A 17488-nucleotide genomic window follows, 5' to 3' on the forward strand; every position below is an offset into this window, starting at 1 on the left:
TCTAAAGGCAGTGGTAATTCTGAGGATTTTCGCGCGTTTTAGTAAGTGGGAGTGTTATGGTAATTACAATGACCATTTATAGCGGGCAGGTTCCAGAATACACCAATAGTGTTGACAACATACACCAATAGTGTAATAAAACACACCACAGTGAAACACACCAATGGTGTATTCCCGTGTTAAGGTAATTACAGTGGCCATTTATAGCGGTTGAGTTCTAGAATACATCAACAGTGTTGACAACATGCACCAATAGTGTAATAAAACACACAACAATATGATTTTCCTTATTCCGGTGTTTTATGACAAGTTTACCCTTACAGTTCGCTGGGTAGGAGAATGTGCGCGAAAATACTGAAAAAATCTTGATTAATATGATTCATTATATCTATCTAATCTAATGGTCTATAATCGACCATATGACCACACCTAACAACATGGCCACATGTGATCGCTCCTCCCCCCTCTCTCTCTCTCTCTATATATATATATATATATATATATATATATATATATATATATATATATATATATATTGATGAAAGTATATAAAAGTAGTCAATAATTTGTCTGCATGCATCTAAGGAGAGGCAACAAAACAGACTTAGCTAACAACAAACACATGATCTATACGTGATACGAATTTTCGATTATTTTAACATTAAGTTTTAATGATTAAAACGTATATATGCTTTGCACTTTGGTAGTTGCTCTCATCTCTCTTTGTCGTTTTTCAATTCTTACATGGTTAGTTACCCCTAATCCACTCTTATTATTAAATTTTATTATAATTATAATATAATATAATTCTTTGGACCACCTTTCTTGTTAATTGCTTTGCACGAATTTCAACACATGCACTCCACCATTTATTCTCTCTTATTTTCCTAATCCTAAGTTCCTAACTGCTAATTAACTAATAACTGTTCTAATCAAACCTAGGTTAAGATCGAAAATGACATCATTTATGGGGCTAATTAAGCTTAATTATATGAACTTTCACTACTGGAAATTATGGAATTTCCGACCACCTAAAAGTGATATCAAATCAAGTCGAAAGTCTTGTTTCGACCACCTGAAAATGATCGCATTGCACACGCATCGCACAGATAATTGGGTAATATTCGTTGTTATAATATAATTTATATTTGTATATCGATTCAAATATTCTTAAAGTATTATAACAAATCCATTCCGTGCAATGTACGGGTGAAAATGATGCATCCTAACTAGCAAGCACAAAAAGCCAATTAACCATCCTCACCCTCTATAAATTGCACTCCTTTCTTCTATTTTCTCTAGTGTATCTAGACAAAAAATATATATTCCATACAAATGAATATAATTAGGATAACAATTCATTCCTATAACTGAGTTGTTAGAGAACGAGCACATTTGCCTAATTTATGAAAATACTAAACAAATGATAAATAAAATCTTCAAAGTTATAGCACCGCATGCGTACATCTAGACATTAGCTATTAATATGAGCAATTATTTGCACAAATTCAAGCAATGATAACATCAAAATACATAAACGATCCAAACCATATCTTTAATTGCACTATATAATATTTGATGTTCTAATTTAAATAATTATATATCGATTCAAATATTCTTAATATATTACAACAAATCCATTCCGTGGGTGAAAATACTAGTTTTAATAATGAGATTATGTGGTTGATACTTAATACACATAAACACGATTGATTAGCGGTGCATAATTAAGAAGATGGAGTTTAATTAATACTTGGCCATAATTAGGCTAATTCTTCTCTAGAGTTTTGGGCCATTATTATCTTGAAAGTTGGGCGATGGAGAGTACGTAACAATTAATGGTGAAAGAGAAGGGAATGGTTATGGTGGGTGGTGGGAGAAATACACTCACGAAAATGGGGAAGCAGTGTCGCCGGCGGGCGGCCGGAAAATTCAACGATGGATGGAAATCCGGCGTCAATCTTGGGCCTGCTTTGTCTGTTTTTTACATGTGCAGCCCATTACAATACGTTGAAAATCTACTCCTTTGTCTTTTTCTCCAGGGAAATAAATAATAATAATAATTTTAATCACTACAATATATAAAAAAGAATATTATTGTATGTACCCAAAAAAAAAAAAAAAAAAAAAGTGTATCTTTTAGAAAGCATGCATCCTAACTAGCAAGCACAAAAGCCAACCATCCTCACCCTCTATAAATTCCATTCCTTTCTTCCATTTTCTCTACCTTGTGTATCCAACACTTCAAACCCTATATATATCTCTATCTATCTCTATATCTATCTGCAATATATACATACATACAAGGTTGTGTATGGCTACCATAGGAGACAACAAGGACAACGTTGTTGTGCCCAAAATGAAGCTTGAAAGGATGCTTAGCATGAAAGGAGGCAAAGGAGAGGGTAGCTATGCCAACAATTCTCAAGCCCAGGTCTTTATTACTCTTTTCTCATCATCTTTCTCGCGTTTCATAGACAGACAGATAGATAGATATTAGCTGATAATACTGTTGCAAAAATCGCACCTAGGCGCTAGGCGGTAGTCCCAAGTGCCTAGAGGGCGCCTAGCGATTTTTTCAATATTGGCATATACGTGATATCTCGATAATACCTAATTCGCGGTTTTGCTATAATGTTTGTGGGAATATAATGTAATCCCATGCATGTTAGATATTATTCAGTGTTGCAAAAATCGGGCCTAGGCACCGATTAAGCGTTTGGCCACCTAGGCGCCCGCCTAGGTGCTCTGGGCGCCGATTAATCACTTTAAGCGCCCGCCTGGGCGCTCTAGGCGGTCCCTAGACGCTTAGCGATTTTTTCAACCTTGATATTATTAGGTTTAATTAATTTGATTCAACCAATTAAAAAAGAAATATTATGAAATTTTTATGTTAATGTTGGGATGTATGTATATGTTGTATGTATATGCAGGCGCAGCACGCTAGATCAATGCTGCACCTACTGAAAGAAACCCTAGACTTGGTGCAGCTAACGGCGACGGAGGACGTGCCGTTCGTGATCGCCGACTTGGGGTGCTCCTGCGGCGGCAACACCGTCTACATCATCGACGTGATCGTGAAGCACATGGTGGAGCGGTACGAGGCCTCCGGCGGCGGCGAGGAGGCGCCGGAGTTCTCGGCGTTCTTCTCCGACCTCCCCTCCAACGACTTCAACACCCTCTTCCAGCTCCTGCCGCCCATGGCCAACAACGGCGGCGGCAGCATGGAGGAGTGCCTCGCCTCCACCACCCACCGCTCCTACTTCGCCGCCGGCGTTCCCGGCTCCTTCTACCGCCGCCTGTTCCCCAAGAAATCCGTCGACGTTTTCTACTCCGCATTTTCTTTGCACTGGCTTTCTCAGGTACATACGTACCCTTTAAGCCGGCCTTTACGATATATAATAATTATTAGCCGCTTAGCTTGCTAATATAGTAATATATTATAAGTATAGTATATAGTATATGTTGGTGGAAGGTCAAAGATTTTTATTCCCGAGGATGATTTTGGATGGGTAAATATTATTATCTAACAATTCTATAATTTAAAAGTTAATAAGGGTGTAACATTTCTTGAATATATAGTAAAAGTAAAAAAAATTTAAAAATGTGATAGGTGCCGGAGATAGTGGTGGAGAGTAGATCAACGGCGTACAATAAAGGGAGGATATTCATCCACGGTGCAAAAGAGAGCACAGCAAATGCGTACAAGAAGCAATTCCAGAGTGATTTGGCAGGGTTTCTAAAGGCAAGGTCAGTAGAGATGAAGAGTGGTGGTTCAATGTTCTTGGTCTGCCTAGGAAGGACCTCTGTGGACCCCACTGACCAAGGTGGGGCCGGCCTCCTCTTTGGGACCCACTACCAGGATGCTTGGGATGATCTTGTCCAAGAGGTAATCATTCCACATCATTCCCATTCCCATTCCATGCATATATCTATTTTTCTTTTTACTACAGTACTATATATTTTCACCCTATAAATTTCACAATTCTTAAAAGAGTTGGAGAAATCTGAATCTGTTAAAAAAAATAAAATTAATAATAAATGTTGTTTTATTTTATATGTTTAAATTGTTTAGTTTAAATGAGTTGAAGAAATATAATAGTGTTATTTAGTATGGCATAAAAGGAATATATTATGATTTATGATTTTATTGTGGACATGATGGCGCTTTGATCTGATCTGATCTGCACTATTTACTACATACGAAGTAATAAAACATGAGTGTGTTTTTTTCATATGATTAAGCCTTTTACTATAATTAGATGAATTATATTTTGTTGGCGATGGATAAGTGTTACATTGCTTTCAGAATCATGATTCATGAATGAGAGACGACATTCCATTTTTGTTCATCATTAACCATAATCATTATGTATATATATTAGCATGGTAGTGAGCATTTTCACAACATTAAACCCATCATTTTCATCATCATCAAAATTAATTAGCTACCTACAAGATTAGACGTTTATGCTATTCAATTGCTTCTTCAAACTTTCACCCATATATATTACGTACCTATTAATTAAGAAATTTATATTTGTTAAATTAATCCGTTCAAACGGACCAATCTGAATAGGGTTATAGGGGTATCTCGTTTGAGTCAAACTAGCATGAGAAAAAGAAATTTGAACACCTTTTGTAAGACCAATTGACCGTAAAGCTAGTTAGATTCCCCTAGCTAACTAACCCTTTGAAATAACGTTACAACCAAGTTAATATTTTGAAAATATTATATATATATCGGTGGTGGTCCAATAGAAAGTAATAATTATATTAAGTGCATTTGACATATATGAGCGATACGTCATAGTTAAGTTGGTCATTCTAACCAGTTTATCTGAAATTACTTAGTATACACTTTTGAGAGCAGGGGCTAATTACGAGTGAGAAAAGGGACAACTTCAACATTCCTGTATATGCACCGAGCCTGCAAGATTTCAAGGAGGTGGTAGAAGCCGATGGGTCGTTCCACATAAACAAGCTGCAGGTGTTCAGAGGGGGGAGCCCGCTGGTGGTGAGCCACCCGGAGGACGCGGCGGAAGTGGGGCGAGCCTTGGCGAACAGCTGCCGGAGCGTGAGCGGGGTGCTGGTGGACGCGCACATCGGGGAGCAGCTGAGCGAGGAGCTGTTCTCTAGAGTGGCTCGTCGAGCCACGAGCCATGCAAAAGAGCTACTGGAACAGCTGCAGTTCTTCCATATAGTGGCTTCTCTTTCTCTTTCTCATGCATGTAGATAGGGAGAGAAGAGGAAAAGAAAAGGAATCTTTGTCTTCCTTTTCTTTATAAAAAAAAAACACAAAAAAAAAAAAATAATAATAAAAGCAGTGTAGAAAGAGGGAGCAGAGGACTTCTATTTGTCGTTTATTTTGTCTGCTTTTTTTTTCCTTAATTTTTTGTTAACTTTTTAGTTGTGACTTACTATGTTAATTGAACTGTTAAGTTGCCATTAATACAGCAGTGTTTATTAGTCTAAAAAACCTGTATTTTAGTCCTTATTATTTGTTTGATTCATGAATATCACTGTTGCAAAAATCAGCCTAAGCACCCCTAGACCATGGCAATTTCCCTCTTAGGTGTCTGACCACCTAAGTGCCAAATTCGGTCGAGTTAGAGGCAAATTGAGCCGAATTAACTCATCTAATTCAACCGAGTTAGTCGAGTTAACTGGGTCAAATTAGCAGCAAATTAGGCCAAGTTAACTCATTCAATTCAACCGAGTTATCCAAGTTAACTCGCCAACACGGCATTGCTAATTCTCTCTCTCTCTCTCTCTCTCTCTCTCTCTATATATATATATATATATATATATATATATAGACATACACCATTACACCCACACATGTGCATTGGTTTTTTTAGTTAGCCGCCTAAGCCATCTAGGCGCTACTCTACCGCCCAACTAGTGCCTACTACCACCATGGAATATAATGAAAACCACAAACAGCACTGATGGAATAAAACAATATTAATATGAACATTCATGCATGCATCCAAACAGTTATAGCAAATGCTTTTATCAATACTAGGATAACGTTGCAATTCACTCCAACTCAATTGTGTACGGCCATCAGTTCCCAGCAGAGGGATTTGTCAATAACTCGAGTGATTTCTTGAGGTAATCGACAGCAACAGAAACATCGTCAAATGCTAAAGCTCCAACTGCAAACCTTGCAGCCTTATGTGCTTCAGAAATTTTCTCCGGTGGAGGCTCGTAACTGCTGTCATACTGGTATTTCTTGGCCAAACTGGGCGCAGCAGCAGCAGCTTCTGGAGTGGCCCCATTTCTGTCGCTTGGATTGTACTGAGAGGCTGCTGATGGATGGGTTGTGGCATTAGAAGCCGGCATCGTGGAAAGGGAAGCATCGGAGCCTTGGTAGTAAGAAGGATAATGAGAAGGGACGGAAGGAAGGCTACTCTCTGCAAAACTAGGATAAGACTGGAAGTTGGGATAAGAGTAGGAGGGTATGTCATGTGGAGGATAGTTCTGTGGCAGGTGTGTTTGGGGCTCTTGCATGTTGTAAGATTGATGATTGTAGGGCTGAGGATAACTAGGATTCTCAGAACTGTGACTTGTAGGAGGTTGGAAATTATGAGATTGATAATCGTAGGAGGGTATGCCATTTTCAGATCGGTTACTAGGCGGGGGTTGAGGGAAACTATGAGACTGATAATCGTCTTCAGATCGGTTACCTGGAGGGGGTTGAGGGAAACCATGAGACTGATAATCATCTTCGGATCTGTTATTTGGAGGGGGTTGCTGGAAATTATGAGATTGGTAACTGTTATGAGAAGGATAATCATCGGTACGATATGAAGGAGGCAATGATGGAGCATGGGAGGAAGGTGGTGGAGGCATGGTATCTGGAGAAGGCTGTTTATTCGAAAAATGCTGTGAATTATCATTAGATTCTGTTGCGGGTGTGACAGAGGGATCACTTCTGCTAGGTTCGAGATCCTGCAAATATCATAAAGTTAAATTTTATTAGCTAAAAATCATGTCGAGGAACAATACTGAACTTCTCTAAGAACTAGTTAATAATATTGATCATACATATCCACCGCCTGGAGCATCGTTTTCACCACCAGGAGGTCCCGGAACAGGCTTTCTTCCTTCTTTCAAAGCTTTTCTTATGTCTGCAGCCTTCCATGCTGCATACTTCTGTTTCTGTTCGAGCTGGGGACAAATAAAATATGACATATCAGTACAAATAAGTAAAAAACCAATAGGTTGAAAAAGTAGTTATGAACAGATACTGCATTGTAACAGAGTCAGTAGTAGAGTAAAAAACAATAGCAAGCTCTCAAAGATATGAGGGAGGGGAGGGCCAGCAAAATAACATAGCCTGCTAGGAACTGTCCAGTAAAATTTGCAGATGGCTATTAATAAAGGCAGCTCAAAGAATTTATTCGCTTTTGTTGCATTGTATTGTCATCTTTGACTAAGCAAAATAGTTCCATATAGAATTGAATCTTGATTGTGGTTATTTCCGGGACCAACTCATTACCAAAAACCGGACCAAACACCAAAAAGGCGAGCATAGAAGTTACATAATGAAAATAGCTATATAATGAAACTCACATCAGGTTGAAGTACACCAAATTGATTAATAATCTCAAAGAATATGCTCGCAGCATAAAAAGTCTTTGCAGTATTCCTGTAAAATCCCAGAAATTTAAAACGAACAATGAAGATTAGGGTTTCATGAGATCAGAGAAGAAGACACACTGAACACTGTACATCAAGATAAAACTAATAAACTACACCACAGGCTACATCTCCTGCACATACAAGATTAAGAAAAATAAAGAAGATCAAGGATCAATAAACATGACCATCTCAACAGTAGCACTCTATCTGCATAACATTATTTAGAAATGATAAATTAATTATAAGAGTTATCATTAAAAAATTGAAAACCACAAGTCATGATAAAGTTATATATTACAAGTCAGCTCGTCCAGCTCGATCTTGTTTATCTGCCTTTGCGAAAACACTCAAAGCAAATCCCTCCAAATGTAAATGGTCATCAGGTCCTAACTGCAACGACTTCTTATCCTGTACAGAGATAGATGCAAGGATTATAGACACGAAAACGAAGAATGGTGGGTAAATTTTAGGTAACAACCTGTACTTACACTCACTTCATAGTTCACACTTAACCACTTATATGTGCAACTTAGGCTATCCTCAACCATGAGAGTTTACCACTTTCAGGGTGAGGTGGAAAAAAACAAAAATATTTTTCCCTTTTGTTTTAATGCCAAGGTTTTGCAAGCTTGCAAAAATACATTAATAGTGAATTTGTGATGTGAAAGTGGGACCGCATTTGAAAGTGAGAGAGTATTGTAGAGATGTATAAAAAATAGTGAAGGAATTGCAAATTTGATGATGTGGAGGTAAGGGTCCACTTTAGAAAGTGAGAGAGTATTTCAGGGATACGGATAGCCTTATACTTCAAAATAGTTACAAACAACAAATTCCATTAGCATTTTCATTAAATATAACTACCATTTGCATTTGACATCATGATATATCTTCATTAAAGGTACATGAACCATTCAAATAAAAACACTTCTACACCATGTGGCCTTATATTTCAATCATTATAAAAAAAATGTTTTAACATAATTAAGATTAGTTTTTAATCTATTATGGCTTAATTTTGCTAAGTGCATACAAAGCATTATGTTTTTAAGATTATGGAGTTACGCACCAATAAAATCATCATCATATTTAATAAACAAAACAGTTGGGAATGGGTATACTGTTCAACATGTAATTTTAAGGAGAAAATGGTTAATCTTAAAATATAACAACATAATTTTTGATAAGATAATTTGTTTTTGACAATTAACATAGGATAATATTTAATGTCATGATTTATTATTTTAAAGCATTTTTACAAATATTTGTTAATTGTGTTTGAAATTTAATGTGCATTATGTTAAATGTAGTTTTTAATAACTAACATAACCTTACTTAAGTATGGATTGTTAAGATTAATAATAGTTACTCCGTAAAATATAAGTTGTTCACTAATGTTTACTGAACAAACTGGTTCATATACCCTTAATAAAGACACGTTAAATGCACATGATAGTCATATTTAATGGAAAGGTTAACTAAATTATTGTCAGTTACCATTTTTAAAATATAAAGTGCAAATCTTTACAATTTAGAATATAAGTTTTGTTAAATGTAGAGTCAATAAAAGTATAGGTAGCTGCCAAAAATTTGCCCAAGAACAATAAACACCAAACGCTCAAGCTCACTATTATTTCAAAGTTAATACAGCATCAAGCAGTTCCAAACAACAGAAAACTAACCCAATAAGCAGAGTCGGCTGAAAATAAAATGTTAACCCACCCCTTCGCGGCAAAGAAACACCATACCTTGAATTTGCCCGGCCACAGGACAGTACAAAACAGCAAGTGTACAACTTTATCCAAAAAACACTTAAAAAACGAGGATACAAAGTGATCTAGTTGAGGTTAAGGCTTTTGAATTAGATTGTATACTCAATATTCCACTTTCTACATGTTTGTCAATGATTAGTAAATTATGAGTTGTGCAATACATTTTAGCTTTATTAAGCCAATAATACATAACTTGGAGTTTAGAGACACAATCGTATAAGCCCAATTGACACTAAGAAGAGTTCATAAAGAAGATACGCAGCAAAAAAAGGGAAAATAAGGAAAGACCTTCTCGAGTTGATTCATAAGAGAGACAAGGATTGAATTGGTGGTCTTTGTACGCTGGTTCTGAGGAATCCTCAACCCCCGCTCCATCGCATACAACCGACCTGAACAAAAAATCCATCAACCATATCATCATAAAACCGCAAAACGCATCAAATTCAAACACGCGAGGGACCTTAATTTAGAAGATCGCGAAAGAGTTAGGGTTTATGGAGTTTGGGAGAAGAGACTTACAGTAGTAGGCGACGAGAGGTTCGTGTTTCTGTAACTCATCGGCTCTTTGGAGGTAAGGTAGTAGCAACTTCGCCGGCTCGGTCTCCGCCGCCATCGCGTCAGTTCAAATGTGTTTCAATACTCCTTTCTCCTTCGCCGATATCACTGTTGTTCTTTTTCTTTTTATGTTTTGATCGTATGATTATCACGATTCTGATATTTCGTCATTTTCGTTTTTGGAATACTTTACTTAATGACTAATCCAATATCGAATTAGAATTGCATTTACAGTTTTACACCTCGTTTCTTTTGTCTCAATGCCCATCAAATTGGTTACTTGGTTGGATAGAGATTCCCCAATAAATCAATTGATTTTATTTTAAAATTTTTTTTTTAATATATAACCTCTAACCAAGACTATGTGGTCTAATGGTTGAACTTCCATTTGAAAGATTGTAAGTTTGAGTCTCAGGGAAGCATTATTATTTGAGAAACTATATGAACAGATACTACATTATAATAGAGTCAGTAGCATTCAAAAATGAGGACTTATGTGGCTCTCCGCCTCTCAAGAAGATCTCAAATGAGTATTAATTTTTGATATGATAAAAAAAATATAGAACAAATATTATTTTGTAATAAAATTAATAGTACTCAAAAAAGTTCTAATTATTTTAAATATGTTACGGAGTTTTTTTAATCTAAAATAACAATAAGAAAATAGTTTTCTGTATGTACTTCTAGAATCTCTCATTAATATTATTTAATTAAATTATCCACCAAATAAAAGAATAATGAATAGTCAAAAACATTTTTATTAATAGAAAGAATGATTTAGCTTGAGCCAATATTGTCTCAGCTGAAACTCAAACTCACAACCTCCCATATAGAAAAGCAATTTGATGCTACTTGACCACAAGGTTATTGACAAACAGTCAAAAAAAATTAAAATTGTAATTAGCTGATTACAAATAATTTGGTTCATCCATTTTTAAAATAAATAAATATGTAATTAGCTTGCTAGAGCCATATTGTTGTCCTCAAGCCTGAACTACTGTGGCTTATTACTATTCTAACCAGCCAAATTAACTTCATAACTATAGTCCATAAAATTAATAAGCTAAATTTAGTGGAACAGAATTATCAACCATTTTTTAACCTTGTGAATGTAGGCTAAATCTAATCTTCGAATTTATCACTATCTTACAAAGTAACCAGCCAAGTAAAATCAGAATGGGAAACGTGTTAGCATAACGGGCTAATCTGTAAGTTCTCAGACCACAAGATCTATGGGTAGTATGTAGTTTACCCCTCACTTATTTAAAGACTCCATAGCAATTATCATTACACCACAAACAGCTACACAAGTCTCTAATCTCAAATTACTGTCTACATACTTCCAAGTCCCTTGTTCAAATACGTATTCTCTACTACAGTAACTAAGCTACTGATGATATTGCAAAGGTATAAACATATGCAGATAGATCTCTCTTGCTCGTCGAAGACTATGGAGTAGTTGGAAGAGGCTCGTTGCTGGAAATGTGGGAGGTTGAGTCCTCTTTTGATATGGCAACATAGTTCAAAGGAACTGCGGCCCTTGCACTCTCTCTCCTCCCATCTTTAGATGTTGACCTGGAACCATTTTGATGGGAATTAAGAGACAACCTCCTGTTGGCGGTTCCATTGCCACTCCCGTTTGTTCGGGGACCCACCACCTTTTTTGTGCCTAGTTGTCGAGCAGGGCTTGGTGTAGAACCAAACATTCCATCTTGCTCTTTGTTTATCTGTTCATGAAACTTCTTCTGGTCCTAGAGATGCAAAAAGCATTATACATACATAGTGCATCAGTAACATACTATCATGCTTTGCTTAGGTCAAGAGAAGATATAATAATAATATAAGAGGTGAAAGATGCCAGACTCAAGTTGAATTGGACTTACCCTCAACCTTCTTTTCTCTTCTTCTCTGTCGTGCCTAAGCATCATGTACTCATCTAGCATAGCAAGCAGAGGAACACCATCATAGGTGAACGTTGAGTCACGATCTTGTTCCCATGCCCGAGTTTTATTGATCAGGGTCTCAACAAGAGCTATATAAACAAAAAGAATATAAGCAAGATATTATCTCTGAAAGCTAGGTGAAGTATTGAGCAGGAAGGTCTTTGCAGAAACAACTAGTAGTTTGATAAATGATGAAAATCCTAAACTTTTGGACTTGTCAGCTACCCAAGTAAATCAATGCATTGTAGGTCATTAGTAGCTGCTCAGAAGAATATAAGTAATTCATATAAGGAATTATTTTTGACTTCAAATATTTCATTGAAGCGCCAATAAATAATTAGAGCAGCTTGAAAGTCCATGACATAATAAAACAGATATCAAACACCTAATTCATCTTTCAGCTCAAACAATCCAAATAAAATTGGATTCAGACTGATAAGTTTTACATGTTTGATATTATTCCCTGATAATGTACCTGGAATTTTGTTGACCAAAATCCGGGCTTTTTCAGCACGTTTTAAGTTCAAGTGTGCACCTCTGCTTGCATTGTACCTGTTATCATCCTGTTCCACAATCCAGCAATAGCACCGTATAAACAGCATAATCTCCAAGAAAATGTTACTCTGTTCACTACTATGCAACAAAAAAGTGCATATATCCTTTTTCTTCTTTATAAGAAAAACAGCATGTTTTATTGACCACTGCCTTAAGGAAAGACATCAGTGCTAAAAATTACAAACTTCTATAGCAAATTAAGGTCTAAGGACCCTGAGTGAAAGATGTTTACTTTGGGAATAATTAAAGGGCAGTAAAACAAAGGCATTAACTTTGGAAAGAATCATGTTGTAGGAACAGGATAATCAAACATTTTAAGGAGCTCTGAGCATTGTTGCAGAAAGACAAAGTTATAGATGAATTGAGTTCTATCAACATGCACACAAAGGTATAACAAGCTAATGATAGTAAGTATACTGCACCCGATTATAGTCTTCGAGCCAGCTCTCTTCTTCACAAGCAGACATCCACTTCTCAACTTTATCCAATATATCTTTTCTGCTCAGAGCCTCTTCTTTTGCTTTCAGTATCTGATTATCCATGTCAGCCAGTAACTCTGTGGGCTCAACATTTCCAGAGTCAATTAGTGACAGGATTTTTTCTCTAGCAGCTTCGGTATCAATCTCAATGTGAGCAAGGGCAAAAATTTCTTCGAGCTCAGTCTGCCTTTTAAAAGCAATCTCCTTCATCTTGCTAGCTTTCAACTGATCAAGTCTTTCAACTTCCACTTCAGCCTTGATCAGAAAGAGAAAAGTTAGTAATAATCAGATCTTACTTCTTTTTTTTTTGAAGATAATCAGATCTTACTTAGTAATCTGTAATGCAATGGGTTTTTATGAAGTATGTCGCACGGTACCTGCTCAATCACATCTAGAGCAAGAGCACCAGGAATGTTCACATCATCCACTGAAGCTGATATGTTGCAAGTGACATGATCAAACAAACTCCTTTCGTCTTCAGGGGTATCCATCAAATTCCAAAGGTCAGTTAGCTGTGTGGCTAATTCTTGTAGCTGCAGATAGTGGCACACACAGCAAATTAGGATGCATTTCAAAGGAAAAGAAGACATAAGACATGCAAGATGACAGACCAAAACATCACAGTACATTCTTTTAAGAGAATGCAGCACAGCCTTGGTTCAATACTCATCACAAACTCTAGGTGTTTAATCATACAATATAAAATAATTACCTTATGCAATCTCTGCCTCTTATCTTCCTTTAGAGCTAAGACTGTCTTTGCCAACCTTGATAACGTGTCATTGCTTATGCTTTTTGATTGTACACCAGTTGAATCATTCAAGCTTGGGTGAACTTCAGTAACGGTAGAAAAGAAATCCATCCCAAGGACAGCACAAAGATCATGCACTGTGCTCACAAATTCAAGGACCTTGTGCAGCCTCTCACTCTGAACAACAACATAGAGTGAAAAGGCTTGTTAAAACTGAGATTTACCTATAGTCAGAAGTAACTAAATTCTTACTATGATATACTGGTTTCACCTTTTCTTTTTGAAGTTCTTGCAACTGAGCATGAAACTCATCTAACTTTTTGAGTGACAAATCAGACTCATCCACTGTTGGACTCTCCAGCTGCTCATTATTGCCTGAAATCTCATTGCTTATCTTCTGTATCTGTGATTGTACGTCAAAGAACTCTTGTATCTTCTCCTCCTTCTGAGTCCACAATTTTTCTAGTGCAGGTGCTATAGCAGCAAGTTGTTCCTTGATTGTTCCTGAAGTCTTCTCAGGCTGCAAATACAAGACTCATTAAACATTAGATCAAATCTAGTAAATTCCCATCTGCATTGGAAGATAGTTCAAAATTTAGGATGAACTATTCAAATCAAATCTTAAACATAGCCACACACAATTCCAGCATATGTCTTCTCCCCAAATGCTGACTGAAGTCTGTCAAGTTCAACTTTGGCATCTGCCAGTGTCTGCAGAAGGTGAGCCCTTGACGTCATAGCCTGATCAACCTTTCTCTTGTACACATCCAAGCACTCTTGTTCTAACTGAAGAAGCATATTATCTCGCTCTTCATCAGTTTCACCAACCTCATCCCAAATTTGCTACACAAAGACAACTTAATTTTTAATTACCATGTTATGGGCTTATGGCAGAGAGTAAACAGTCATCTACTAAACTTTTATCAGCACCCAAATAAAATGCTGAAATGACTGAAACAGTAATACATATTAGAAAATAAGAATTCTACATTTCTACCTGCAGCTGTTGCAGTAAAGAACCACATGAAGTTTCTCCAAGAAGAAGACTTTGAGCATCCGCCGCTGCCATGATCTGTTACTTCATACAGATGATCCAAATATTGTGAGATTGAAAAAGAAAATCCACTAGTTTTTCATTGCTCAAGGATTTTCATATTCTACTTTATTAATGAATAAGTTTGTTTTCACTTCAACCAAAAAAAATGCTCTATACAAGTAAAAAAGACATTAAAAAATAAAAGCAATCAAAGCTTAAACAGGAAACTGGCAAGAAAACAAAGCAGAATAAGAATTCTCTGGTTAATTTAAGGTATGATACCTCTAGCTTTTGTTACTACAATTTCGATACAATATGCCATAACTTAATCTTAAAAGATAGTGTCAGAAAGTAATCACAATAGTATCATATAGTATCAAAAAACAAATTACTGTAGTAACACAAAATTTGAGGTATCCAAAGTGAGGAACATTTATCAAGATTAAAACGTATTACTACAGAGCAAACAGAACTCGTCAGCTCCAGAACCTTCATTTCTCACAACTATCATTTAAATCATAAACCTCTCCATTCCGTCGCTCGAGGATTTAGCGCCCTGCTCAACTAATAAATAACTTCATTTTTACTTCAACCGAACAACAGAGGCAACGAAAAGTAGTGAGCGGTTACTAAAATGAATGCAATCAAATCTCAAACACGAAACCGCAAGTGAACACAGCAACTGAAAAATCACCGCTCCGGAACCTCATTTAACACAAATGCGACTCGAATCACGACATCAAACACTACATTCACTTGAATCAGAGCTACAGAAAACACAACAAGCTCAGATCTAAAGATCGGCTCAATCAGCTACAAAAAAGGCTAAGAAAAAAAAAGCTCAAATAAATGCAGAAACTATGGCATTACCGGAAAATATGAAACAGAGAGAGAGCTTACCGAGATAGTTGACGGAGAAGTGGTCGCTGCGTCTCCGATCTATGGATTCGCTGAAAACCGATAGTATTAAAGTGAGTGAGAGAGAAGGGAAATGAGAGTAGAGTGTGGAAGGTGGAGAGAAGCAAACGAAAAGTTGCGAAAGGATATTATTACATATAGTTAAAATAAATGAGAGAGAGAGAGAAAGAAATGGGTCGGTGGGGTCCACTTCCAGCCTCAACTTTGACTGTTTGGAGTGGACCGCCTCTTGCCCTCTTTCTTCAAAACTTGTCACCACCAATGTGAGGCACATACGTCAATACTCAATACTAATTATGTATATTTTCAACTGTCCGGAAAAAAATAATAAACAAATTTGGTGGAAAATTGTAGTACGAATAAACTTAGTAATATATAGCATCCTCAATAATTAAGTTTTTGCACAAATTTTAAGATATTATGTAAAAAAGAAAGAAAAAATAAACAAGAAAAATGAGTTTTTTTTTTTTAATAAAAGGCTAATTCATTAATCATAAACAGAAATGTTTACAATACAGATCGTTAGAATGACAGTGCATTCTTTACAATCAGACAGAAATAAATTTTCTTACAATGTTATAGAAAATTTGGATCGCGGACTGTTTTATAAATTTGAAGCCGAAGTTGTTGGATGAACTCAGTGCTTCTTCACAGATCTGGTCAAACATAGCCAAGTCTGACTCTGATGTGACCATTTTATCATTCCACGCTTATGATTTTTTTTTTTTTTAAAAAAAAACTATGTTAATGCGCCGAGCGAGAGTGTGTAGTGCATGCGCCCGACAAGGTGAGTGTAGTGCACCCACCCAACTCGACGTGTGTAGTGCACGCGTCCGACTGAGCGCTTATAGTAAGCCTCACACGCACTAGAACGTTGTGTTTTTTTTAGGTGGGACCCACTGTTGAGACAAAAAACAAAAATAAAAACAAAAACAAACAAACAAACATCTCTCCTACAAATAATTTTGATCTTCTATCTCCTCTACCTATACATTACAACCTAAAAAAACCTTTCAAAATCCCCTAGGGATGTTGTTTTAGGTTTTTTCCTTCTAAAAATAAGAATTTATCAAATTCATTTTCTTACATGGTTTCTTTCAAAAAAGTAAAATATGTGACAATATTTTAGTCACTTTAATCAGGTTAGAAAAATAAGGAACAAAAAAGTGACACATGACATGATTTTTTTTCTTTTCTTTTATGATGATAACAATGTTAAATCTAAAATTATGTAGACTTACTTTGTTTCTTTCCTTTCAAGATAAAGTAGTAATTATTTTTTGTTTCTCTTCAAAGTGCAATGTCTATTATATCTGTTTAATATTTTACGGAGATATAAGTGAAGATAGAATAAAAAAATCATAATAAAAGCGTTTATTATTTGTTCTTCATTCAGCACATTTTTCATTGTATTTGAGTAGATTCTATAGCTTCATTTCAAATCATAACAATATTATTTGATTAGATTAGTGAATTATTAATTTTATTTCTCTTTCTTGTGAGATTTTATGCATACTTTTTCTTTTCAAAGGTCTACCTTCATTGTGTCATTGTGTATCAAAGGGGTTGCCTCCCATAAGAAAGTTAATAGTACACCACTTTAATTTGAAGAAGCCAAAATAAAGAAGGTATTGAAGAAGTTTTTCAAAATTATTAAATGCACAATTTCTTTCATTTTATTTTAATTTAAAAATATATCTTTGTAATTGAATTGCCACTATTATTATTAATTTATAATAAATGATGATGACTTTATTATACATCTGAAAATAATAATCTGATTATTAAGTGGGATAATACGTGTCAAAGTGAACTTTAGCAATTTTGAAGTT

At 35.9% G+C, this 17488-nt stretch overlaps 3 protein-coding genes across 4 annotated transcripts; 1 reads left to right on the plus strand and 2 right to left on the minus strand.

Moving 5' to 3' along the window:
- The first annotated feature begins 2130 nt into the window (after positions 1–2130).
- LOC109190737 (indole-3-acetate O-methyltransferase 1) lies at positions 2131–5471 on the plus strand. The gene is made up of 4 exons (XM_019341311.1): positions 2131–2434; positions 2934–3362; positions 3614–3889; positions 4874–5471. The coding sequence occupies exons 1-4, from the start codon at positions 2315–2317 to the stop codon at positions 5237–5239; spliced, it is 1191 nt and encodes a 396-aa protein (XP_019196856.1). The 5' UTR covers positions 2131–2314; the 3' UTR covers positions 5240–5471.
- A 461-nt stretch (positions 5472–5932) lies between these two features.
- LOC109190736 (protein HOMOLOG OF MAMMALIAN LYST-INTERACTING PROTEIN 5) lies at positions 5933–10162 on the minus strand. Its single transcript, XM_019341310.1, has 6 exons — positions 9939–10162; positions 9708–9808; positions 7949–8058; positions 7582–7657; positions 7054–7176; positions 5933–6957 (listed from the first exon to the last, which is right to left on the minus strand). Exons 1-6 carry the CDS (start codon positions 10030–10032, stop codon positions 6070–6072), a joined length of 1392 nt encoding a protein of 463 aa, XP_019196855.1. The 5' UTR covers positions 10033–10162; the 3' UTR covers positions 5933–6069.
- A 978-nt stretch (positions 10163–11140) lies between these two features.
- On the minus strand, positions 11141–15770 carry LOC109190776 (65-kDa microtubule-associated protein 1-like). Of its 2 annotated transcripts, none has more exons than XM_019341370.1 (10): positions 15639–15770; positions 14700–14774; positions 14342–14545; positions 13974–14222; positions 13664–13879; positions 13329–13484; positions 12895–13206; positions 12393–12480; positions 11858–12006; positions 11141–11725 (listed from the first exon to the last, which is right to left on the minus strand). In XM_019341370.1, the coding sequence occupies exons 2-10, from the start codon at positions 14769–14771 to the stop codon at positions 11423–11425; spliced, it is 1749 nt and encodes a 582-aa protein (XP_019196915.1). In that variant the 5' UTR covers positions 14772–14774; positions 15639–15770; the 3' UTR covers positions 11141–11422. The 2 variants fall into 2 exon arrangements, with proteins under 2 accessions (XP_019196915.1, XP_019196914.1); XM_019341369.1 differs by having other exon boundaries at positions 14700–14782.
- Between the last annotated feature and the right edge of the window lie 1718 nt (positions 15771–17488).

The sequence above is a fragment of the Ipomoea nil genome, unplaced genomic scaffold (assembly GCF_001879475.1).
Source record: "Ipomoea nil cultivar Tokyo-kokei standard unplaced genomic scaffold, Asagao_1.1 scaffold1576, whole genome shotgun sequence".
Taxonomy (NCBI): Eukaryota; Viridiplantae; Streptophyta; class Magnoliopsida; order Solanales; family Convolvulaceae; genus Ipomoea; species Ipomoea nil.